Source organism: Pelodiscus sinensis, chromosome 28 (assembly GCF_052426305.1).
Source record: "Pelodiscus sinensis isolate ZL-2025 chromosome 28, ASM5242630v1, whole genome shotgun sequence".
In the NCBI taxonomy this organism is placed as follows: domain Eukaryota; kingdom Metazoa; phylum Chordata; order Testudines; family Trionychidae; genus Pelodiscus; species Pelodiscus sinensis.
In genome coordinates this window covers 5,460,714-5,485,012 of record NC_143079.1, presented here as the reverse complement: position 1 = coordinate 5,485,012, position 24,299 = coordinate 5,460,714, and the positions used below count along the sequence as shown (strand labels likewise).

Below are 24,299 nucleotides of genomic sequence, written 5' to 3'. Positions count from 1 at the left end.
TTCCCTCCATATGCAGCTCCTGGTGACTAGCATTTGTTTGCGGGGGAATCGAGCTATTCTCCATCTCCCTTTTACTTCCCTCCCTTTCTCTCTCTGTGTAACTAATCCCAAGAAAACCTCCAAAGGAATGGAAACCAAACATTGGACAGAAGACGCCAATAGAAACGGGGGGCGCTAACATTTCCAGACCAACGCTGTGTTCACGCTGCTTGTATGTCCCTTGGTCTGTCCTTGCGAATCTACAGTCCAGGGACTTTCTCGTTCTGTGTTTTTGCAGCACCTCGCGCAGCGAGCTAAGTCCCCAGGTGCTACCCTAACACAGATAAATAACGATATCCAGGCTCTCGTATGGGCCTCTTCAGCTTGGTAGCCGAGAGCCTCCCGTTATATAACAAATCACAGAATCTCAGGGCTGGAAGAGACCTCAGGAGTCATCGAGTCCAGCCCCCTGCCCAAGGCAGGACCAAATCCAACTCAATCATCCCAGCCAGGGCTTTGTCAAGCCGGGATTTAAACACCTCTGAAGATGGAGATTCCACCCCCTCCCTAGGGAAACCAGCCCAGCGCTTCCCCACCCTCCTCGGGAGATGTCATGGTGGCTGTCTCTCTCTCCCCTGCCACCGAGAGGCAGGAGACGACAACAAGGGGTATGAGGGAAAACAGAGGCCGCCCAAGGCTGTTCAGCCGGTCTGAGGCAGGGCCAGGTAAAGTACTGAAATTGCTTGGCTTTCAGTCTGCGGCCTCAGCTTAGAAGCAAAAATGAGCTTAGAAGCAAAGAGGGAGGCTTTATTTGCCTCTTGATGCTGCAAAACACAGTGCTCTGGTGTCTCCCCCCCACAGCTCCTCATCCCAACACCGCAGCCCTCCTCCCCCTCTCTTCTGGCCTGTGTTTTCACCTTCGTCCTGCCCATCCTGCGCCGGAGAGCTCCCCACAGTGGTGCACAAGAGCCCGGAGGAGAGCTAGTGTGGGTGCGGGGAACCTCTGGTTTCTTATTCCCTTTGGAAACCAGCAGCTTTTAATTTCAGTGTCACTGACAAATCGCAAACACAGCTACCTCCCCCCGGGTGCTTCCACAGCACGTCAGCCTCTCGCATTCCAGGGGGCCGATAAACACCAACCGTGGAATGATACAGCCCTGTGAGGATGCTGGCAGCCGCATGGCCAAACAAGGATATGCAACTGAAATTAGGCAGGGCTTAAAGAGTGAGTGATATTCCGGCATGCCAGCCACTGCTGCCCACGGCTGCTTTAATTGACAGGGCTTTTTTTTTCATCCTCCCCCTCTTTTTCTGATTTATATTTGACCTTCTGTGCCTCTTGCTCCATATTTGTCATTTGAAGAAGTGGGTTGTGCCCACAGAAGCTCGTGATATGAGCTATAATTTTGTTAGCCTCTAAGGTGCTACAGGACTTCTCCTTATTTTTAAGGGTTTTTTTTTTAAATATTAGGGCAGAATACAGGGTTACTTGGAGTCCTTGCGATGTAACTAAGGCTTTTTCGAAAAAAAAAATGGCAGTCTGGACCCAGATCTGTCGAAAATCAACCCTTTTTTGACACATCCTGTAAACCAGGAATACAGGATCTGTTGAAAAAGGGTTTATTTTCAGAAGATCCACATCTAGACTGCCTTTTTTTCGAAAAAGCTCCATTTCGGAAAAAAGCGACGGCCATGTTTATGCTAATGAAGTGCGGGATATTTAAATCCCTGATTCATTAGCAATTTTGATGTGCCTAATCTACATCTCTCTGTGGACAGAGCGGTATAGTCTAGACATAGCCTAATAGTGCACGATGCATGGACAGCCGGGTAACTGTATAATGGTGTAGCTAATGCTGTACTACACCTAGTATTTCCTGTGCAGCTGCTATGGCCTAGGATAGTAGACACAGGTAGGGTGTGACTGACTGATTGTAGCAGTGCGGTGTTAACCAGCACAGGGTGATGTAGATCCAGGTTTTATGGAATCCAAAGCACCGCACACAAGAAAGGTCAGCACAGGCCTGAGCCATAGGCAAGCTGCGATTAGTTCTCGGCACTTCTGAAAACTTCATTGAGGGACCCGTCGTCTCTGCATCTCTGGCCAGGTTACCACTGGTGGAGAAAATCACTGTAAGACATGCAATTCCAGCCAGGACGGGGGCGCCCTCCGCGTGCGATTTAGCAGGTCTTTACTAGACCCGCTAAATCAACCGCCGGAAGATCAACCACCGCAGCGTCGACCTCCGTGGCAGTGAAGACGAGCCGTCTGTGAACCAGGGGGATGGCGCTGCCCTTGCGTGTCTTATCGGTTGAGGTTTGGAAGCTGTCTGGAGCAGAGACTTCCTCTCGCGCTGTGCTGTCCCAGCCCCGGCATGGCGGGGGTCCCAGTCTGATGGCAGCCTGGCGGCGCTACCGCCATGTAAGAGGTTCTTGCTTAGGCCCCTCCATAATGCTACCTCCCTGCACTGTACGTGGACCCAGACTCTAACGGCATGAGCCTTAAGGCATGAGACAGCGCAGCGATTGTTATGGCTCCAGGCCGTACAGCAGGGCCACTCTGGTGCTCCCGAGTGGGCCAGAGAGAGCGGACAAGCCAGGCTGTCGAGAGCAGTTTGAAGGGAAGAGGGTTTTTTCCCCCCCTGATGTTCTGACTGGCGAGGCTCTGAAGCCGTCTGTTTCTGTGCCCCCTGGGGCTGAGGGATGGCAGAACCCAGCCGCTCGGAATGAGCCGGACGGCACGTCAGCCTCGGCCATGCGGAGAAGCCACCTCTCTCCGAGATCAACTAAACCCGAGCCACTCCGGCGCTGCGAGGAGGGGGAGGGGGCCCTGAAGTGCCTGTCACCCAACCCCCTCAGTGGGTGTCTAGTACATCACACTTTGAAAGCTTCAGGGCCGCATCCTGCAAGGTGCTGGGCTACTCTTCCTTTGGAGCTGGCATGTGCTGGCGGCACCTCTGAGAGCTGGATCCCATCCTGGCTGAGGAACAAGCTGCAAACCGCTCAGAAATCCCCTGGGAGTGGGGGGAAGCGCACATCAGGCTCTCGGAGGGCTTGGGATCGGGGCCCCCAGGGCGGTGCATCATGCGCCCCCAGCAACGGCAAGGAAGGGGGACTCCAAGGACAGCTGCCAAGTGAGCACGCAGGGCAGCTTTGATCGGTGGGCTGCACGGCTGCTGTGACTACCCTCCGCAGAGCCTGGGTTTTGCTGTGCGCATAGTGCACGGTGCGGTGGCTGGGGGCCGGGTTTCCTGGCATCTTTTCCCCGGGCCTTCTTGCTCCAAGCCAGCCTCTCTTACTGGCCGGGGACGCGGCGCCTTCCTCTCTGGGTCTCCCTGTGCGAGTTAGAGCCGGATGAGAGGAATGATGGGGAGGCATTGGGGAACGTTCCCCCCTTTCCTTGCCAAATTTGCATGTGTACGAAAGGCCTTGTCTCGCTCTGTCCCGGGGGGCATCCTCATGTGTCAGGGCACAAGCCAGCCACTAATCCATGAGGGTCAGGAAGAATCTGACCCCGTGGACAGGTTGTTCGGGAATTACCCACTGGGGTTTCTCACCCCTTCCTTTGGAACAGCTAGTGCTGGTCCCTGGCAGAGCCGGCTCTGCTCTGCTGGGTTAATTGTTAGGTTCCTAGGAGAAGCCATCTGAAATGTGTACAGGCTTGGATTAGACGCTTTGATTTTTCTTTCCCTATGTGTATAGCCAAGTCATTTCTTCACTGTCAGTCCAGCCTTACCTAAGCCCCATGGAAGTGGGGGAGGTCTAGGTTGGATATTAGGAAAAACGATTTCCTAGGAGGGTGGGGAAGCACTGGGATGGGTTCCCTAGGGAGGGGGTGGAATCTCCATCCCTGGAGGTTTAGAAGTCCCGGCTTGGCAAAGCCCTGGCTGGGATGATTTCATTGGGATTGGTCCTGCTTTGGGCAGGGGGCTGGAGTCGATGACTCCTGAAAACTCTGCCAGCCCTGGGATTCTGGGATTTGAAGTGCTACTAGCTCAGACTCTGAATCTACTCACCCAGCCTTTGGCATGATCCTGAAAAACACCCGACCCTCTCTAGCCCCCACACTTCCAAACCCCTAGAAATAGCTCACTCGCCCATCAGGAAATCTTATTGTGAAAGGTGGGATCTTGCAAGGGTGTGTGACCAGCCTGGCCGTAATCTGCAAACAGATCTGAGACCCTCCCCAGTCTTGCGGGACCTCGGCCCACACTGCCCCTTTGTGCTTTCTCTGCAGCCTGAGTCTTGCTCCCGAACGCTTGCGAAGAGAACTCGTGTTCTAACACAAGTGTTGCCCCTCCCCACAGTCCCAGCCATGTGGAGAAAGCACTCGAGTCTGCTGGTGCTTTTCCTTCAAGCTGGCAGGTCTTAGGGTGAGCAAGGGATCCGAGGGGCGTCAGTATCTTCTGGGTGGGAGCGACATCCCCCACCGTACCCATGTCTATGCTGCAAAGGGAGGTTGCTGTAAGATGCCGCGTGTCAACATATTGGTGTGTGTGTCTGCTCTCAGATTTGTCTCCCGATGACATAAATGCCCTGTTCCAGTGATGCAGTAGCACATCTCCCTGAATGGGGTGTGCCGTGGTGGAGATACATTGGTAGACACGGCAGGAGTGTGATCGATGGCAGAACGAGATCATATACATTAAAACATCGCTGCCAGCCCCAGCTGTTCCTCTCCCTTAGCTCTGCTCTCGGATCCGTTCTCTTCCCGTCCTTTTTCTCTCTGTGTAAATAGCGCGGCACCTACTGCGTCTCAGGGAGGGGGAACCGGCCGCACCCACCGAACCCCGTTCTCTCGCTTGTGTTTTGTAACCAGGTCGAGAATGGCTGATTTTCACACCAACTGTCAAGTCTCTTTCCAGTCACTTACCAGCTGCCCGGAGGATACTTACCAGGCGTGTCTGGGCTCCTACGCAGGGATGATAGGTGAGTCGGTCTGGTGGCTTAGCACCGCAGGGTTGCCTTTCTCAGTGTCCGGCTTTGGGGGAGCAGGGGGGTTGGTTTATGGATGGGGGCTTTGGGGGCTGGATGCTTTGCAGCTAGAGCAGCTTAATGCTGGGGAGTGTTGCAGATGTGGGGAGGCCAGCCAGGCCCAGGGTGCAGGCTGGAGAGCTGGGTTGGATTCCTATCTTTGCCTCCTGCATGATCTTGGGTACGTCTCCGGTTTCGCACTGCTAAAGGACTGGGGCTGGCCTTGCTATGAAGAACAAGCTCTGTTGCTAAAGCAGGATCTATTCACCCCGCCTTTGGCGTGAGCCTGAAAAACACCCCCACGTGGAGAGAACTCTGGGTGCAGAGGTCCATGTGGGAGAAAACAAGCGATGGGGGCAGAGGTGTTTGGCAGGCTCAGCCAACGCCAGCGCTCTGGTCTTGGGCGGGAGGTTGGGTACCAGTATGCAGGCTGCATTGGGGGGAGGCTGGGGGCTGCGAGTTTCAGGGGGAGCAGATCCAGCCGCCTTGTCCATCCAGCTCAGTTTCACTGCTCGGCCCAGCCGGGTTTGCTTCACTCCGCAGAGCCGCCGGGCGGCGTGGCTGTCACCCTGACCCCCGGAGTCAAAGGCGTCCGGAAGATGAGGGATGGTGGGTGGGCCAGCCCCCCGTGGGAAGCTGTCGGAGCGGCCCTGCACACGGGGCCTGAAGAGAGAGGGGCCTGGGCAGGTTCAGCCAGCAAGAGTCCCAGAGAGAAGGACGGAGCAGGGACCAGGCCAGCCCAGAGGGACCAAGAGCCACGTGTCTGCTTAGACAGGGCGACTCCAGGGGCTAGTTATGGGACATGGAGCCTTTCCCCCACTACTGATTGCTACTCTCCCTCCATCTCCCACTGAGCTCCCCGCCTCCCCTTCGGTGCTGCCGATGCCACCCCGGAGCTGGTTCTAGAGAGAGCAGCTGGAGGGGGAGTCCCTGGTAGGGGCAGATCTGGACGCTGTTCCCTTTAGATCTGCTGGGATCCGGGCGAACCCCCTGGAGCATGGAAAATGAGAGCCGCCCCGGTGCAAAGTCCACCCTGCTGTGAGCGGGGAGACGGCCAGGGCAGCGGGCCGCTGTTCCTCCCCATTAGAACGTTGCTCTCCTGGCCCCTGATTTGGTTTTCCTTCCTCCTGAGCAGGGTTCGACATGACGCCCAACTACATCGACTCGAGCATCGTCAGCATCACCGTCTCGCCCTGGTGCTCCTGCCGAGGGAGCGGCAACATGGAGGAGGAGTGCGAGAAGTTCCTGAGAGACTTCACGGAAAACCCATGTCTCCGTAAGTCCCCGCCTGCCCTGCGGCCCAGGGCTTGGGCCTGTCGGGAGCGCCGACCGCTCTCCCGGCCGTTAGAAGGGTGGGGAGCAGAACGAGAGGCCGGCTGCAAGGGACTCCAGAGGGAGGTCTGTGGCGTGCAACACGGAGGCTCATCAGTGTATCCGGGGGAGCTCATCACTCCTGGATCGAAGCTGCTCCCAGCCACCTGCAAACTCCTCTGGCTTCACCACCATACTTGCCTAAGGCTATGTCTATACTATAGCCTTTTGGCGGAAAAACATATGCAAATGAGGCTAAGCGTGGAATATTGCCATGCCTCATTTGCATAATAATTGGCACTCATTTTTGCGCAAAAAAACCCTCTTGCACAAAAACGCGTGCTCATTAATTATGCAAATGAGGCACGGCGATATAGCCACATTTGCATAGGTTTTTCTGTAAAAGGGCTCTAGTGTAGACATAGTCTAAGGGTAACGGCGACAGGCGGAACCGAACCCACGACCTCTGGAGCTTAGTTCATGAGCTGCCACAGCATGTGCTAAATGCCCGCTGGCCCTTAGCTCAGGCTGCAGAGTGTGTGTGTGGGGGGGGAGGGGAAGGGGGAGGCTTTTTTGGGGCGGGGCCACTGACCCACAGAAGAATCAGTTGTGGGCTGCACAAAAGTGAGAAGTTAACTCCCCGAACCCAAAAACCACCTCACTGACGTGGCCCCCGACTGAGAAGGAGAAAGACCCTCCCCACATTCCCCTCCCACACCAGAGCCTGGGGGTGGGGCGAGCTGGCAGATTTTGGGGGCCGTCCCAGGCTCTGGGGTGAGGCAAAAATGAGGGGCTCGGTCTATGGGAGGGGAGGCTGGGAAGCAGGCTTGGGGTGTGGGGCAGGTGGGAGGGGGTTGGTGGGTCTGGGAGGGTGGTAGGGCGCAGGAGTGGAGTGGGGGTACAGGAATGGGCTGGAGGTGGGGATTTGGGGTGCTCCAGCCCTGTGGGAGGGGAGGTCTATGGGGGGGAGGAGGATGCAGGGCTGGAGCGCCAGCACCAGCTCCCCGATGCTGGTGGGGGAAAGCCCCAAGCCTCAGGGGCCGGATCCAGGCAAGCTGGGGGACGAATCCAGCCCCTAGGCTGTAGGTTCCCCACCCCGGGGAAACTCTCTCTCTCTCTCTCTCTCTCTCTGCAAGTGGTCGCAGTGCCTCTCCATAGGACAGTGTCCCACCCCCAGCAGGTGTGTGCGTTACACCAGCTCCCGCCCCGTGTCTCTGCAGAGGAAGAGTACGCAGGAAATCCCTTCTGGCTTGGGCTTGCTTGCTGCTCAGCCGTAATTATTATGCTGTACGGAGTTTGGGCAAACCTTACAACCTTGCAGATTGCTATTGACGCGGTCCCTTTGATGAAGGAGGCTCGGGTATGCTCAGCTCCGGGAGCTTCCTTTGCTCCGTTACGTATGATAATTGCTTCCATTTAATTAGTCGTTATTCAATTTAAACATCTGAAAATGTTGCTGTCAAGCTCCCTCGCCCTACTGGGAGCAGCGGCCCCCTCCCGGCGGAATGGTCAAGCTCATTTCGTCTGTTTCGGGGATAACAGTCGGCAGCAAGCAGACCTGGGCTATTCTGCCCTTTGCAATCCGGTCTTGCCCTGCAGGGTTAGCCTAGTAGGTGCTGCAGAGAAGGAAGCCAGAGTCCTGCTTGGCTTGGTGCTATGGGATTGGTAAATAAAGAAATAATATGATCATTATTATTGGTATTAATGCACCTCAGTCCTGACCAGCAGGACCCCTGGTTTTCCAGATCTGAATTCCCCATATTCAGTTCTCCCACCCCTCCCCTACAGCTGGTAGCATCCCCTGCTTTTCCAGTGATAGCCCCACTCCACCATCATGTTTCCAATGTTGCATAATCCTGCCCACAGATCCTCCTGCTTCCTCCTCCCCAACTGTACCAATGCACCGCAGTCCAGACCTGAACAGCCACCCACATTTTGTACAGCGTTATGTAGGACACATTATGCAATTGAAGAAAACTGCATATTTTCATTTACTCTTCAACTTCCCCTTACAAATATACCCTGAGGATTCCATGCTGGGGAAGGGCATTGGGCAGAGTTAAGGTTATCTAGGCATCTCCCTCATGACACAGGCTTTAATTATAGCTTCCCCAATGCTGTTTCCGCCATGAGCTAGCACGATTTGAACCCAGGGCCTTTAATGCCACAAAATAGACCTCAGCCAGCTGAGAAGAGGTTATTTTCCTCTTTGTGGACCAGTCCCTAGAGGGGAACGTGCTTCACGAGTACCGATCCTTCTGGCAGCCAACCAGATTGATCACGGACAGGGAGGAGTCGGTTCTGTTGGTCCCGATTGATGCTCCCGAATCTTGGCAAGATGGAGCCAAAGAGCCATGGCAAAGCAGCCTCTTTTACAGCAGGAAAGACTTAAAAACCACAAATAGTCTAACAGCACCTTAAAGACTAACACAACACATTGATGGGATCATGAGCTTTCGTGGACACAGCCTACTTCTTCAGATGGCTGAAGCCTTTTTCCTTCATTGGGATCAGTAAGTTTTGCACCGTCATGCGGTAATCCATCGCCATTTGACGAGTACCTTTTTTCTCAAGTTCTTCTCACGTCACAGCTCCCTTGTCCCAATTGATGGGCGCTTGCCTTATCTTTTAGAGTCGTCAATCTGCCCTTCATCCGCATCTCACCAGAGAGGTACAGCAATCTCCTGGTGCCATTACATCTGTCTCCCTAGACCGTCTGGTCCAGTGATGGTCTTCCTACTTATCTTCTCAGACACAGTCCTCATGCTGCACTCACAAGAGCAAAAATTACATCGTGGCTTCTCTCAAAACAGAACTGGTCCAAAACCCATTCTTACTCTTACATTAAAAAAAACAAAAAAATCCTAATGGTAAAAGAAGGACAAATAGACCCTTTTGATCTAATCCTGCCTTAAAATTAAATACCCCCCCCTCCACTGCAGCCTCCCGCAATAGCCTGCTTAATGCATTTTTACCAACAGCATGAAGCTGTTCCTTTCTGCAAATCAGAAAAGATGGCTGGTGAGGAACACTGAGACACACGACACCGTATAAAGCTACATTTTAGCTACCTGGCTAGAGTCCCACTAGCACTCATTCCCCACCTCCTCACGCAGCTCAGTTAAGCCACCGTGGTTGCAGCGTGCCATTGATACGCTACAGAGAGCCAGGTCTTCTCCTTCCTGTGTCCTGTATCCCTCAGCCTTGATCCCTGTCTCCACTCCAGGGATAATTCCTTCCAGTCCTGTGACCTCCGAGTTCCACAGCTCTTGTCAATTTCAGCCCCTGTTACCAGGACTGCCAGCCCCAAACCTCCCGAGCCAGGGCCCCACAAATCAAGAAATAATCGTAATACGCGTGAGACGGACCCCCACGCTCCCACAACTTTGAGGCTTTTTGTTCTTTGCCTTCTTGTTTCTGAGCCTTTAAGGTATACTCAGGTCATGTTTCCAAGCTTGTCTCTGTAACCCGCTGTGACAGATGCGGTAGAGACATGGAATATTCAAAGAGCACTACGCTGACTTTATAAATGTTATATGTATCTTGACGGGCTGCGTAGGGATTGTCACACCGGGAGGGCTAGAGTCGTAGCTTTCATTTGCACAGAAGTGAGATTCTCATGTAGTCACTTGTTGTAGGCTCTGGGTTTTAAATAAAACACCGAGCGTTGTGAAACTCACACTCAAATCATGCATGTTGGCAACGCTACCTAACTCTTCTACTCCCTTGCTTGCGAGGAGAGGCTGAGGGATTTGGGCTTATTTAGTCTACAGAAGAGAAGAGAGAGAGAGAGAGAGAGAGAGAGTGTGTGAGGGATTTGATTAGCAACCTTTAACTACCTGAAGGGTGGGGGGGTCCAAAGAGGATGGAGAGAGGCTGTTCTCAGTGGTGGCAGATGGCAGAACGAAGAGCAATGGTCTCAAGTTGTAGTGGGGGAGGTCTAGGTTGGAGATTAGGAAAAACTATTTCCCTAGGAGGGTGGTGAAGCACTGGGATGGGTTCCCTAGAGAGGTGGTGGAATCTCCATCCCTAGAGGTTTTTAAGTCTCAGCTTGACAAAGCCCTGGCTACGATGATTGAGTTGGGATTGATCCTGCTTTGAGCAGGGGGTTGGACCTGACAACCTCCTGAGGACTCGGCCAGCCTTGGGATTCTAGGAATCTAAGTGCTACTAACTCAGACTTTGAATCTACTCACCCAGCCTTTGGCATGATCTTGAAAAACACCCCGACCCTCTCCAGCCCCCAAACTTCCCAACCCCGAGAAATAGCTCATTCGCCCATCAGGAAATCTTACCTGAGGAATCTCCTGAGGTCTCTTCCAGCCCTGGGATTCTAGGATTCTGTGATTTGGCATTTCCCCTCCCTTTGCTCTGAGCCACGCGGACACACGGGGGAAGGTGGGGAGAGAAAGGTGGGTAGAAGGGAAGGACAGCCCCTTGATCTCTGTGGCTTTGATCCATGGGGCTGACCACTTTCTGGTTCCAGTACACTGTGTGGATGAGCTGGAAACTTCTGCCGCGTGTGTGCTTTACCCACGATGCACGTAGGGCTGATGAGAAGGGTTATGGGCAAGAAGAAGTCACCTGACAAAGGGCACAGGGATGCTGAACTTGGGGGAAGAGACTGGGTATAGCAACGGGCAGGGAGGGACGAAGGAGGAGAGGGAGCCGAGGAGGTGGAATGTGATGGGGAAGGAAGAAAGAGAAAAAGGGAATAAGTGGCGGGAGGAGGGGAAATTACTGTGGCAGCAACAGAAAAGCCAGCCCCAATCTTCCGCATGGGAGAGCCACTGACCTGGGCTGGAAGGGGAAGGGAGAAAGCCAGGACCGTCCCGGTCCCAGGAGATCTGCGAGAAGTGTCAATGCCCCACACAGAGTCCCCTCCATCAGGGGAGCTGGAAACATTTTTGCTGTGCAGGCCTTGGGTGTCTGCTATTACTACTGTGAGCCGGGGGGAGGGGTGTGAGTCAGCCTTCCCTGGGCTCAGGGAGGATGACGGGGGTTTGAGGGCCGTGGGGCTGGGAGGGGGACCCCTCTCGAGATGAGCGCTCACAAGACTTGCCTGTTTTGGGGTGGGATTTAATGATAGTTGAGAAACGGGCTGGGGGCTGGGGGAGGGGGCTAAGGAGAGAAAATCACAGGGGCAGTGTCATGGCTACTTCAACACGCGACAGGCTGGGTCCCAAGGCAAGGCGGTCGGGGCAGAAAGGAGGGCTGGAGGGAGAAGGGATGTGACCGGGTAGCCGGTTCACTCTGACCGGGGGATGCTTACCAGGTTAACCGGGGCCTGGGAGCAGCCGCCTGCCCACGGCCTGCCCCACGTTTAACTGGTGAACGGATGAAACGGGATTTTCCATCCCTCCGAGGGAGGACGTGGGATCCTGAGGGCCTGAGAGGAGCAGCGACTGGGCAGGAAGGCGGGGGAGGAGAGCGTGTGTGGGGGAGGCGGGGAAGGAAGAAGCGTCGGAATGAGAGATGACAGCCTGACAGGAAGAGAAATGACTCGCTTGATGCCTGCTCAGCCACCCTCCCCCAGTGGCCCACTGCCGGCGAGGGCCTCCTGGTTCTCTCGGCCTCGGTCTGCTTCTCGGAGCGGGACGCCTGCTCCAAGCAGACCCGCCCCGAGGAGGAGGCTGGTCCCAGAGCCCCGGCGGCTGTCTGGTCCCCTGGTCCCCTGGCGGGAGAGTCTGGGCAGGGAGTGGCAGAGGCTTTTCCAGTCGTTATCTGAGCCTCCTGCCCCCTCCCTGCTGACCATGGAGCTTGATAGAGCTAGCTGGGCACCGCCCCGGAACAGCATTGCTAGTGGTTAGAGCTGAGAACTGGCTGTCAGGACTGCTAGGTTCTAATCCAGGGGTGGGGAACCTACGGCCTGGGGGCTGGATCCGGCCCCCAGCTTGCCTGGATCTGACCCCCATGGCCTGGGGCTCCCCTCCCCAGCAGTCCCCTCCCACCCGGACCCTGCACCCCAACTCCGCTCCTGCCCCCTACCTTCCACCCACCCCTCCTACCCTCGGCCCACTCCTGCATCCTCCCACCCAGACCCTGCACCCCCACTCTGCTCCTGCCCCCTACCTCCCTCCCAGACCCACCACCCTCCACTCACTCTTGCATCCACCTGCCCACACCCCAAACCCCTTTCCCGGCAGCTCCTTCCACACACTGAACTCCTCATTTCTGGCCCCACTCCAGGGCACGGTGGGGCCCATCAAATCTACTAGCCTGGACCCTCCTAGGCTCTGGCTTGTGAGGGGAATGTGAGAAGTGTCTTTCTGCTTCTCAGCTGGGTGGTTTTTTTCTTCTTCTCACTTTTGTGCAGCCCCCGACTGATTTTTCAGTGGTTCAGCAGCCCCCCCCACCCCTGTTCTAATCCTTGCCGTCGGAAGGGTTTGTTGTCTAGTGATTAGCACAGTAGTGAGGGAGGCAGGACTCCTGGGTCCCGTTCCCAGAATAAGGCAGTAATGTTGGCAGTGGGTTGACAAAAGGCTGTCGCATCCACCAAGCCCCACTGCCAACTTGCTGCTTGGTCCCGGGGAAGCTGCCTCCCCTTGGGGTGCCTCAGTTTCTCCATCTGTAAAATGGGGACTGTGCTGACCTGTCTCGTGCGGAGGGGGAGCTGGTGACAGTTAATCCCTTCCTAATGTTTGGAAAGCTGTTCCAGATTGGTGGGGGGCGCCCCGCATTTTCACAACGGCTGTTGCGCCCCATGTGTGCTCTGCATAGACGTAGCGAGTGAAACCGCCGTCTCTCCTCTCGCTCCCAGGAAACGCCATTCAGGCCTTTGGCAACGGCACAGACGTCAACCTGCCCCCCAAAAACCCCTCGCCGCCGGTCACCGTGCCCCCGAAGACAGAAAAGAGCCCCGCTTTGCCAGATGACATCAACGACAGCAACACCATCTACGACACCAGTGTGATCACAACGTGCACCTCTGTTCAGGTAGGACCTCAGCGGGGGCTTGGCCAGCGGCCTCGGGAAGGGAGAAGTGCCTAGTGAAGGGTGCTGTTTGCAAGGGGACCTCTTGAGCCAAAATCTTTATTACCCAGAATCCTCTTGACCCTGCCCAACACTTTGATTTTTATCTGCTTAGGCTTAAGTACCTATTCTCCAGAAACTTACTGCTGCTCTGTCTCCTATCCCCTCCCTTTTTCTCCCCCCTCCCCTTCCCCTCTCCTATTTATTTCGAGTGTTCACATCCCAAACTCATAACTCCGGTCATCTGAAGAAGTGGGCTGTGCCCACGAAAGCTCATGATCCATTGACATGTTTTCTTTGTCTATAAAGTGCTACCAGACCATTTTGTTGTTTTTTTACTGTATTCTCTGTTACCCAGCCCTGAAGCATCTCCACTACCCAGAAGCCTCCAGGGTTCCTGAACAGCCTCATGCTTTTCCCTGCCCCCCAGTTTTTCCCCGGGTTGGCTTTACACAGAGGCTTGTTGTTTTGGGTGAGGCCTGACCGTGTCCATCAATCTCCAGACAGGCTGTGGGTTTACGGCATACGCCCCCCTGCGCGCACACAGCTCTCTAACCCTGCTGGAGATGGACTATGGGAGCGGGGTGAGGGCTGGATCTAGCTGAAGATGAAGGTGATGTCTGAAGCCGAGTTGGGGCCAGGGCTCAGGTCCCAGGACACGGAAACATTGCCAAGAGTTTCTGTTGGGATCTTGACCCCACCAGGTGCCGCCCGAAGAGAGGAGCTGCGTTTGGGGATTTCCCCCATCTTGGATTGAAGTCATCAGGAGAACTCAGCCAGAACCAACCAGGAACCAGACCCTTCTGCTTTTGAATCGAATCGAGGAACAGAACCAGAACTACACGGGCTGGCAAGGATCTGAGACTTCAACATCCAAACCCACAATTCATGGCTCCGACCTTGGCCCTTTCTGATCCCATTGGTCCTGGAGACTTTCTGTTGCTTGGGAGCAGGAGCTGGCGAGAGCCGATACCCATTGGGAAGTCTCTGTTGCAGCATTGCCTAGATGTGGCCGCACTGCGGCTGCAGGGGTTGTGTGCAGCTTGCAGAGACCTACCTGGCCTGGCTTTACTCTGCCTGCTCGGGTACCAGAAGCAGTGAAAATACACCAGCCCATCCAAGTAATTACCCAGGCGGCTTGTGTTATAGGAACTAGGTAGCTTGATGCCCGCTTGGGTACATGGGCTCTAACCAACAGCTGCGGTGACTAGGCCTGAAAGATGTGGTATTATCTGGTGCCCTCCAATGCCCTCTAAACCTCTAGGCTACATCTGCACTGGCATGTTCTCACGCAAAAACTCTTTTGAGGAAGAGCTCTTATGCAAAAACTCTTCCAGAAGAGAGCGTCTACACTGGCATGTGCTTTTCCACAACAGATGTGCTTTTGCGCAAGAGCATCCGTGCCAGTGTAGACGCTCTCTTGCGCAAGAAAGCTCTGATGGCCATTTTAACCATAGGGCTTTCTTGCGCAAGAAATTCATGTTGCCTGTCTATACTGGCCTCTTGCGCAAGAACAGTTGCGCAAAAGGGCTTCTTCCTGAGTGGGAGTGTCAGAGTTCTGGTGCAAGAAGTCCTGATTTCATACATTAGAACGTCAGTTGACGTGCGCAAGAACACATGGCCAGTGTATAAAGGCAGCAAGTTTTTGCGCAAGATCGCGCCAGTGTAGACACAGCCCTAGTGAAGCCAAGGCCAGGTGTTCCATAGCAAGGCTTACACTCAATCACAGTAGCACGAGCCTTAGCACAATTCACCTGGTCTAGGGGTTTAGAAGGTGTTGGGTTCACGATAGCTAACCCAGCCCAACAACCTTCAGTCCTCACCTCAGAACCTCAGTATCACTGCTTCCTTCGTCCCTGCACCAAAGCGGCATTGCTGAAGAACATAAGAACATCAGAATGGCCACACTGGGTCAGACCAAAGGTCCATCTAGCCCAACGTCCTGTCTGCTGACAGTGGCCAATGCCAGGTGCCCCAGACAGAAAGAACAGAACAGGGAATCATCAAGTGATCCACCCCTGTCATCCATTTCCAACCTCTGATAAACAGAGGCTAGAGACACCATTCCTACCCATCTTGGCTAATAGGTATTGATGGACCTATCCTCCGTGAATTTATCTAGTTCTTTTTTGAACCCTGTTAAAGTCCCGGCCTGCACAACATCCTCTGGCGAGGAGTTCCACAGGTTGACTGTGCGCTGTGTGAAGAAAAACGTTCTTTGGTTTGTTTTAAACCTGCTGCCGATTCATTTCACTTGGTGACCCCTAGTTCTAGAAGGCAAGAGGAGCATCCAGCTGCTGTTTGGGGTGGTGTATGGAGAGAGATTGGAATTGCTCGGCAGTCCTCCTGTCTTTTAACGTTTCTCCGATGGTAATGTTGAGAGGCCTTGATCCAGAAGGGGACCCCGTTGCTTTAGTCACTCTATAAGCTCACACAAGGACACCGTGCTCGCCCCAAATTGCTAGCGAGCTAGATGGACATCTCCTCCTCACAGTCCCCATCGGAGGATGAGTCTCTGTCCGTCGCCGCGAAAACAGTGTCTCTTCTCCTCCTTCAGGCTGGCGAGCACACGTGAAGGCAGCAAAGTCACCCTTGGGCAGCCTCTAATTAGATCCGGCATGCTTGAGTAATTACATCTTATGTTTTCTCGTTACCACTCCCTGAGACAATCAGCCGCTCAATTTCATGCTAGAATTGCGGCACATCAGGGCCCTGGCGCCGCCTTGGTGGGCACCTCGGCTCGCTGTTCCAGGTGAGACGCACTTGGCGGAATTGTTCTCCTAAGTGGCAAGAAAGGGAAAAACAACCCAGTTGTCAGCATTACCGCATCTTCTGCTCCGTTGGCCACCTGACGACGGAAGAGCTCCTGGGTGGCGGCATGGCGGAATAGTGCTGAAGTCGCTTACTAGTAGAGTAGCTTTGCGCATAGTAAACCCAGTGAGCTCCACTCGGTCAAACCCTGAACTCAGTTGCTACTCAGTGGAAGGAGAGGGAGTAAAATTGTCTCTGTAAATCTTAAATTGCCTGGGGGAGGGGGAGGGGTTGGACTCTCCATACTGGAGATATTTAAGAGCAGGTTGGACAGACAGCTGTCAGGGGTGATCTAGATCAGGGGTGGGCAATAATTTTTGGCTGGGGCCGCCATGGAAGGGGTGGGGCCCAATACGGAAGGGGCGGGGCCAGGATGCTTTGCTCTTTGCCCTTCCCTTCCTACTAAGCACCCATTCTCCTGGCAGGGCAACCCCAGGGGTTGGGGGGCGGAGGAGCGCACGAAGATTCCTTGCTGGACGGGATAGGGCGGAGGAAACTTTGTGCGCTCCTCCTGCCCCCGGGCCAATCAGGGCTTGGGGGGCGGGGGAGCACGTGAAATCTCCTCCCACCCTGCCAGGAGCATGCGGCACTTTTAAGTGCCACGTGCTCCTGGCAGGGTGGAGGAAACTTTGTGCGCTTCCTCCGCCCCCAAGCTCTGATTGGCCTGGGGGTGGGAGGGGCGGCAGGGCCTCTGTGGGCCAGATCAACCCTCTTGGTCCTGCTATGGAGTCAGGGCACGGGGTTTGATGACCCCCGGAGGTCCCTTCCAGGTCTATGATTTACAAAGGAAATGTTGAAACCAGGAAATGAGCCTGATTTTGGAGTAAACCCAGTGTCGTGCCACAGAACTCAGGGGACTCACAAGAGCCAAACCCTCTGCCGGCGCAGCTGGGCAGCTTGACGGAAGCCAATGGAGCTACGCACGTTTTCACAAGCAGAAAACATGACCCTCCCCGCAGCATACAAGGTCTGTGTGTTACTCAGATTTCACTCAGGCCTCCCTCCTATTTAGAGCTGCGCTAATAATGGATGTTTGGGCTGCTTGGCAGTTCTGGGAAATCAGGAAAAAATGTTTCGGGTTGAACTGAAACCGATTAAAAAAAAATCAAAATCAAATCAAAAAATGAAAAGAAAGAATGAAATATCAAGCTGTGTGACATGTTTTCTTTTGAGTGATGTTTCGGATTCTGGACCAGTTTTAAACATCTAGAAGTTTCCCCCAATACAATGAAATGACATTTTGAAACTCAAAGTTGATATGAACAAAAAACAAAAACATTAAAAAAAAGGTCAACGTAAAATATTTTTTTCAGATTTTAAGGTGTTTTGCTGCCAAAACAATTTGGTGGATCTGACTCCAGTTCCCAAAATAGTTTGCTGTCACCGAATCTGCATTCTTCATGGGAAAGGAATTGGGGCTTTGCAGGAGAAGGGGCCGACGTGTGTTAACCTGGTGTCTGAGTAGCAGAGGTGCAAACCAGCAAGGCACAATAGGGTGTCAATCTAAAAGGGTGTCACAAGGAGGAAGGCGAAAATTTGTTCCTCTTGGTTACTGAGGACAGGACAAGGAGTAATGGGCTTAAAGTGCAGCAGGGGAGGTTTAGATTGGACATTAGGAAAAAATTCCTAACTGTCAGGGTGGTCAAATATTGGAATAAATTGCCAAGGGAGGTGGTGGAATCTCCCTCTCTGGAGATATTTAAGAACAGGTTAGATAGACATCTGTCAGGGATGGTGTAGACGGAGCTTGATCCTGCCTTGAGGGCGGGGGGCTGGACTCGATGACCTCTCGAGGTCCCTTCCAGTCCTATTATTCTATGATTCTATGAATAGAATATCACGCGGGGGCTAACAGCTACATAAACAGAAAGAACGTGTCTGCATGTGCACATCATTGGGAAAGCATCACTCGGGAGAGTTGTGTTGTGTGTCTCTTGTGGAGGTGGTTTTCTTTTTCCGGTGAAGTGTCTTTTCTTGGCTGAGCGCGTGTGTGTCCGTGAGTGTGTGTCTGTGTGTGTGTGTTCATGTGTGTGCGTCCGGGTGTTTGTTTGTGTGTGTGTCTGTGTGTGCGCCTGTGTCCATTTGTGTTCGTGTGTGTGTGTGTGTCCAAGTGTTTGTGTGTATGTATGTCCGTTTGTGTGTGTGTGTGTGTCCATGTGTGCACCCATGTGTGTGTATGTCTATGTGTGAGTGTGTGTGCACACCCGTGTGTGTGTCCTTCTGGATGTGTGCGCTCACACTTGGCCATTGTGCAGCGGTGGCCTCCGGAGGTGCACATTGGGGTCTGAAATGTGAATGAAAATCCCTTTACTTTCCTGAGGCTGAGCATTTCCCCTTTCATTCTGAAAAGGAGAGCTGCATCTAATGGCCCCATCCTACTTTCCATTGAGAGGTTCTGTGCTTTTATGGCCCTCCCCCGCACTAAGAGGTCTATTGTCCTGAGACCAAGAGAGCCTCTTGTTAGTGCTTTTGTTCTTGAATTGGGCCTGCTCATTTCATGGGCCAAACCCCTCCCTCCACTCAGCCTTCCTAGCTCTCTCTCACCAGGGTTTCATGGCAGAACACAGCTAGGGTTGCCAGGTGTCCAGTTTTGAACCGGACAGTCCAGTTTTGAGCTTTCTGTCTGGGAAACAAATTGAGAAAGTAGAAATGTCGGGTATTTTCTAAATCAGATGTCATGTCGATAGTGATGTAAAGTCAAGTGTGTCCGGTATTTTTGTTGAAACCATCTGGCAACCCTAAACACGGCCTGGGAGTGATTGGCCAACGGCTGGAACTGGGCAAAACCCACAGCGCCTTTTCGAACGGGCAAGTCAACTCGTCTCAGCCGAACGCTCAGGAGTAGCCCTGATGGCCAGATGTAGGAGGAGCTGCAGGGGCCCCCAGGCTCGCGGGGATCTGCAAGTGGGATAAAAACCCAGCAACGATATCTGGGTTCACATGCTGCCACGCTTCCCGGCAAGAGACACAAGAGAGCCGTGAACTCCGTCAAGTGGAGTTTGCAGAAGTTGGACGAATATTTGCAGCATGAGTTTGTTTGCACCAGCTGCCCGGATCTAGGCAGGAGTCCAGCAGAGAGGCTAAGCAGCCCAGGGAGCGAGGGATGAGAATTTTCTTTCTTCTCTCCTGCTCAAAGCGTTGCTGACAGCCCCAGCGTACAAAGCGCACCCAGAGAGACTTAATGTTTCAACACTCTCTGAACTGCCTTCAGATGCCCCATGCAAATGTGGAAGCCGGGTAATTGGAGGCCTGTGATCGGAATGAGAACAGCTCCTGATGCCCTTGCAGGCCGGCTCTGCAAGGACAGGGGAAAACTGCAAAAGTTTAACTCCCAGGAAATTGGGCTTAGTGTGCTCCGGAGGGACAGTTTGTGTGAGCGGCGCTGGTGGAATAAGTCCGGCCTTTAGAACCTAGGGTATGGCACGGGCCCGCCCATTCCTTTCTGATTCGTCTCCTGCAGAATGTAACCCCCCCGAGTGGATTTTACAGCTTTGTTTCTGGAGATTAAAGAGAAGTGACAGGAAGGAGGAAGCTTGGTCTGGAATTGCCTGGCAACAAAGATGCTTCTGAATCTTCACATGGGTCTCTTCTGATTTTATAGGGACCAGCATTCCCTGTGAGCTGGGCACTTGGGCAGCCACCCAGTGGCTTAGCAGAACTGGCAGCAGGTGTTTCTCTTGGTGGTGCACATCCACACATGCCGTGGTGCATATCACAACATTTATTCCGCACAGGCTTGAGAAAAATTAGAGGGACCATTGATAGGGACAGCCCCAATATTCAGGACTTTGTTTTATGTATTACCTATTACCTCCCAGTCCTGTCCTGATTTTTCACACTTGCTCTCTGGTCACGCTGTCATCACCCCCCTTTATTCTGTCGCACACCGATGATGTTCCGTGGCCCATGATGTTCCATGGCCATTATAGGTATGAATCTCTGATCGATCAGTGTCTGTCCATGATGCAGCAAGTACCGGGGAGCGAGGATTTCTGGGTTCTGTTCCCAGCTCTGAAGGAATCTAAGGCAGCAGATAGAGAAGGAGACTGAGAGTTGAGGCTCTGTTCCCGTCTGCCCCCAACTTAATGTGTGAGCCTAGACAAGTCACTTTGCTCTCTTTCTGCCTCAGTTGACCCATCTATAAAATAGGGGTAATGATAGCTGGCTGTCAGATCTGATTTCAGGGTTGCATGAAGCCCTAAGAGCTTTGGTAAGACTCCTGGCTTGTTCTGTCTCCTCCACAGGAACACGGACCGAAGCTAAACAAATCCAAAGAGCACAGTCTCTGCTTCTCGGAGGTAGGTGTCGGGGCATCTCTGGGGAAGAGAGAAAGGGGAAGGCTGCAGCTCATGGAAACATGAACCTGAGGCTGCTTGGTGTGCTGTGTGCATGCCAGCAGAGGCACGGGTTGGAGCCAGGTTCTGTTACAAATGAGGAATTAGAGAAAACGGCCAAGCCTTTAAAATCACACAGATCTGTTCCTTCTCTGTTCCCACATCTCAGGGGCTCTATTGATCTGAGTCCCTAGCACATACTCAGCCCATTTTGCTGGCCCCACAACACATGCTAACCCATAAGGATTTGTCTACATTTACTCGAAGATCAGTGCTCCGGTGATCGGTTTTCCAGGGTTCAATTTAGCAGGTCTAATACAGACCCACTAAATCAAATGCTGAGGATACCCTGTCAACTGTGGTAATCCTCGCAGTCATGAGGAGTAGAGGAAGTCAACAGGAGAGTTTCTCCCACTGACCTCTTGCGGTGGGGCCACCCTAGACAATCAATATAAAGTACGGCAACTCCCGCTACGCAGTTGTCGTAGCTGGAATTGCGTATCTTACATCGATTTTTCTCTGCCAGTGGTCTGATTACAGCCTGATTCTGCAAGGCTCTGTAGCTTCAATCTATATGCCCAGTCTGAGTTTGTATGTCTATGCTCCAGTTTTACAGCTTGCGAGCTCAACAGGGCAGCCACATGTGTTTAATTGCTCTGAAGACCTACCCATCGCCCAGGTCACCTTGGAATCTAGGCATTGTCCAGGCAATAAAATAACGGGAACCTGAAGGGGCCAAGTGTCTTGCTGGAGTGTGCTCAGTATTTGAGGCGCTGTCTGTGCTAGAGAATTGAACTATTTCTCTTCTGCTGGATTAAGCATAAACGGTTTAGCGTGTCCACATGAACCCAGCTGAAACGGTTTAAGGACCCCTGGCTGGTTTGCCTCCCATCCATACTAAAGCAAGGCAGTTGCTATGCCTGCTGGGTAGCTCTCCCACAGTTCTCATCCAAGTTTCTAGCTGCAGTGCATTCTGGGAGAGTTCCCAAGGCTACAGGAGCACCGTAGGGGAGAAGCAGGCGGCACTGCATTCCTATTCAGCTCGACTGGGCGCACCAGTTGGCGCCATAACATCCGTTATGTTCTGTTTAGATCTGCTGTAGCCGAGCTCACTCAGCACAGCAGCAGTGACCTGGCAGCTTTGTGAAGAGCCGGCTGGCGAGCTGTTTTTTTCCTCCAGCGTTTGAAACGCCGATGACATTTTTAAATACCAAAAGTGGAAAAATTTTCAGGGCAGTTTCGAAAATGTCACCTGGTTTTTTTCAACCCATTCGAGAGAAAGAGTGACATTTTCAAAATTTATGAGGAAATACCCCCCCTCCCAGGCCGAATTTTGGGGAAAAAACAAATTTTGGAAATGAAAAATTCAGTTTTGAAAAAAAAAGGTGGCAAACCAATTATTGAGAAAAAATGCAAAAGAGCTTTTATAACCACCACAGGATGGATTTGAACCTGTAACCTCTGGATCTTAGTGTAGGTATCAATACACCTCAGCTTCAGCTATAGAGCACACTCATGCTTATTGTTTGCTGTACAGGGTCTAGGTGACACTCTATGGGACAGTGTCACCCTACACATTAGGTGTGTGGGTTACACTTTAATTTCTTTGACTCCTCTCCCAAATTTAGAAAATATCAGAAAAAAAAATTAAAAGATATTTACCAAACTCACATCTCACCCCTGTAGCCAACCAGATCTGATAACAATTGGTAGTTAATTTTTTTTTAATGATGAGGGAAAAGCCACTGGACGAAATTGACAAGGGAAGTGGTAGATTATATCCATCTTTGGACATCTTCCTGTCAATATTGGATCCCTTGCTATGTTGCACACAGACAGGTTACTGGGCTTAATGCCGAGTTAACTGGCTGTTGTTCTCTGACCTGGGTTAAGCATGAGATCAAGCTCTATGAGGTAGACACAGTGTTTAGTACAGCAGATATGTTATTCCAAGATCAGTTCAGGAGCTTTCCCTCATGCAAACACAGAGCTCTGCCACTAAGCTAAATCTGGTTTCCATTCCTCTGCCCACAGACCCAGCTGACCACAGACATTATGCCAGACCAGAAGACTTTTGTGGACCAGAAGGCATCTGGCGGCCGACATTCAGCCACAAGGATCCTCTCTGCTCTCCCATTCCTTCTTGTGAAACTGGCATTATAAAGGAGAGAGGAAGCGCGTTGTGAAGGAAACACCAACGAAACCCACACTCGCTCACGCGTACACCCCCAAAAACTCTTGCAAGAATTCTCTCTCTCAAGTTGTTTTCTCCCAGGGTTTCTGCTTGTGAGAAATGAAATCAACAAGCACCCGTGCGTCAGACACTGAATGCGCCAGAAGAGAGGTGACGCCAGCCCGGGAAACAGCGACCTCTGGGTGGACATGCCTCCAGGGGATGAACTGTGGTTGTTTTCTTTTATAGGTATTTATGGTTTTTTCCGTTCTGAAGCAAGCGCCTGAGACTCATCAGCCTGGAACACACACACACACACACACACACGCACGCACGCACGCACGCCATGGATCCAAAGCTGTGAACGGAACTAGGGGGAACAGGTGGAGACCGACTGATGCTTTGGTGAAGGCTGAAGGACAGAGTGGACACTGGCCATGCCAGGATCACCAGAGCTGTTTGCAGGGGGCTGGCGGTAGAATGGAGTAAAGGGCAGAGACCTTTTTCCCTCTCCTCTTGTTCAATTTCTCTTTGCTGCTTGAGAATTCTCTATGTTTAATTCCCACCCCAGGGGAAGTCCGGTATTCGGCGTCCTGAGAGATCCACATGCTTTACATCCCCCCACTCGAACCAGGATGCTGTAGGTGTGGGGGGAAGCCACGAACATTTCACAGGCGGACCGTAAACTCCCCTGCGTGGATGGGCAAACGTAGGATCAGAATGCAGGCAGCCGGCGACCCCACGGATTCTTTCGCCAGTTCCAAGGAGTGGGCCTCTTGAAATCTTTTCCTTTCCCAGGATTGATGAAAATTTTAAAATCAAAGAAAAAACCCACCTTTCACCGTGAAAAGAATGTCCAGTGTTTCCTAATGGCTCTTTCAATGGGGATTTTGTCCTTTCTCCCGTTGGGTTTGGCTTGGACGGGAGGGGCCATCCATGGATGGGAGCCTATGTATGTTATTCTCTTTAAGTTTTCTTTTGTTTTATATATACATATATAGTGTATGTATATAGAGACCACCTATATCTACATATATGTATGTATATACATAACCATATACATATACGGTGTGGCTTTTTTTTTGTAATTCCTTTCTTTCTTTCCTTTTTTTTTTTAATGATCAACCAAACAACAATGACAAAAATGTATTATTGTAAAATTTATTTTTTTTAATAATGTCTATAATGGAAAGAAAAATAAACCAAGAACAAAAACAAAACCTTAATGCTCCCAGCCTCTCGCGGGGCTGCGGGAACAGGAGAGCAACTAGTGGCTAAAATAAACATCCTAGGAAGTAAACGGCGTATTGTTCCATTCAAAGCGCCTGGGGGGGCCTGTTTTGGTGATATCTCTGTGGCCAGAGCCCCCCCTTTCACCCCGGCAAGTGTAGCAGCTGTCAAGGAGCGGGACTCCTATGTGGTCATGTGACGCTAACATGGTGCGACTCACTTCCCCGGCGCCTCCTGCTGGTCACTTGAGAATTAGCGCTATTCCGCCCTGGGGTCCCCAGTGCCCTCTGTTACTTGTCTATATGTTAATGGTTCTGCCACCTTACATTGGGACCTACATCCCTCAAGGAACCCCCCACGACCCCTATATCCACCTTGTCTCAGTGTCCCATGCCCAGCCGGCATCTGTTCCCTTACCTCAGGGGCAAGCTGCTGTCTGAAATGGCCACTTATCATTGGCAAGTGGGGGGCGGCCCGGATGCCTTCTATCCTGGCTGTCCTCCTGCAGCCCTACT

General features: G+C 52.6%; 1 protein-coding gene across 2 annotated transcripts in view; it reads left to right on the top strand.

The window, feature by feature from the left end:
• GFRA2 (GDNF family receptor alpha 2) overlaps positions 1–23,856 on the top strand; it is a 113,227-nt gene extending 89,371 nt beyond the window's left edge. The window contains exons 4-8 of one of the 2 annotated variants that reach the window (XM_089773765.1): positions 4,799–4,908; positions 6,089–6,229; positions 13,025–13,200; positions 20,292–20,345; positions 22,416–23,856. In XM_089773765.1, coding sequence (XP_089629891.1) covers positions 4,799–4,908; positions 6,089–6,229; positions 13,025–13,200; positions 20,292–20,345; positions 22,416–22,544 — 610 coding nt within the window. In that variant the 3' untranslated portion in view covers positions 22,545–23,856. The remainder of the gene's footprint in view (positions 1–4,798; positions 4,909–6,088; positions 6,230–13,024; positions 13,201–20,291; positions 20,346–22,415) is intronic. The other variant, XM_075910697.2, reaches the window with a different exon arrangement.
• Positions 23,857–24,299: the final 443 nt, after the last annotated feature.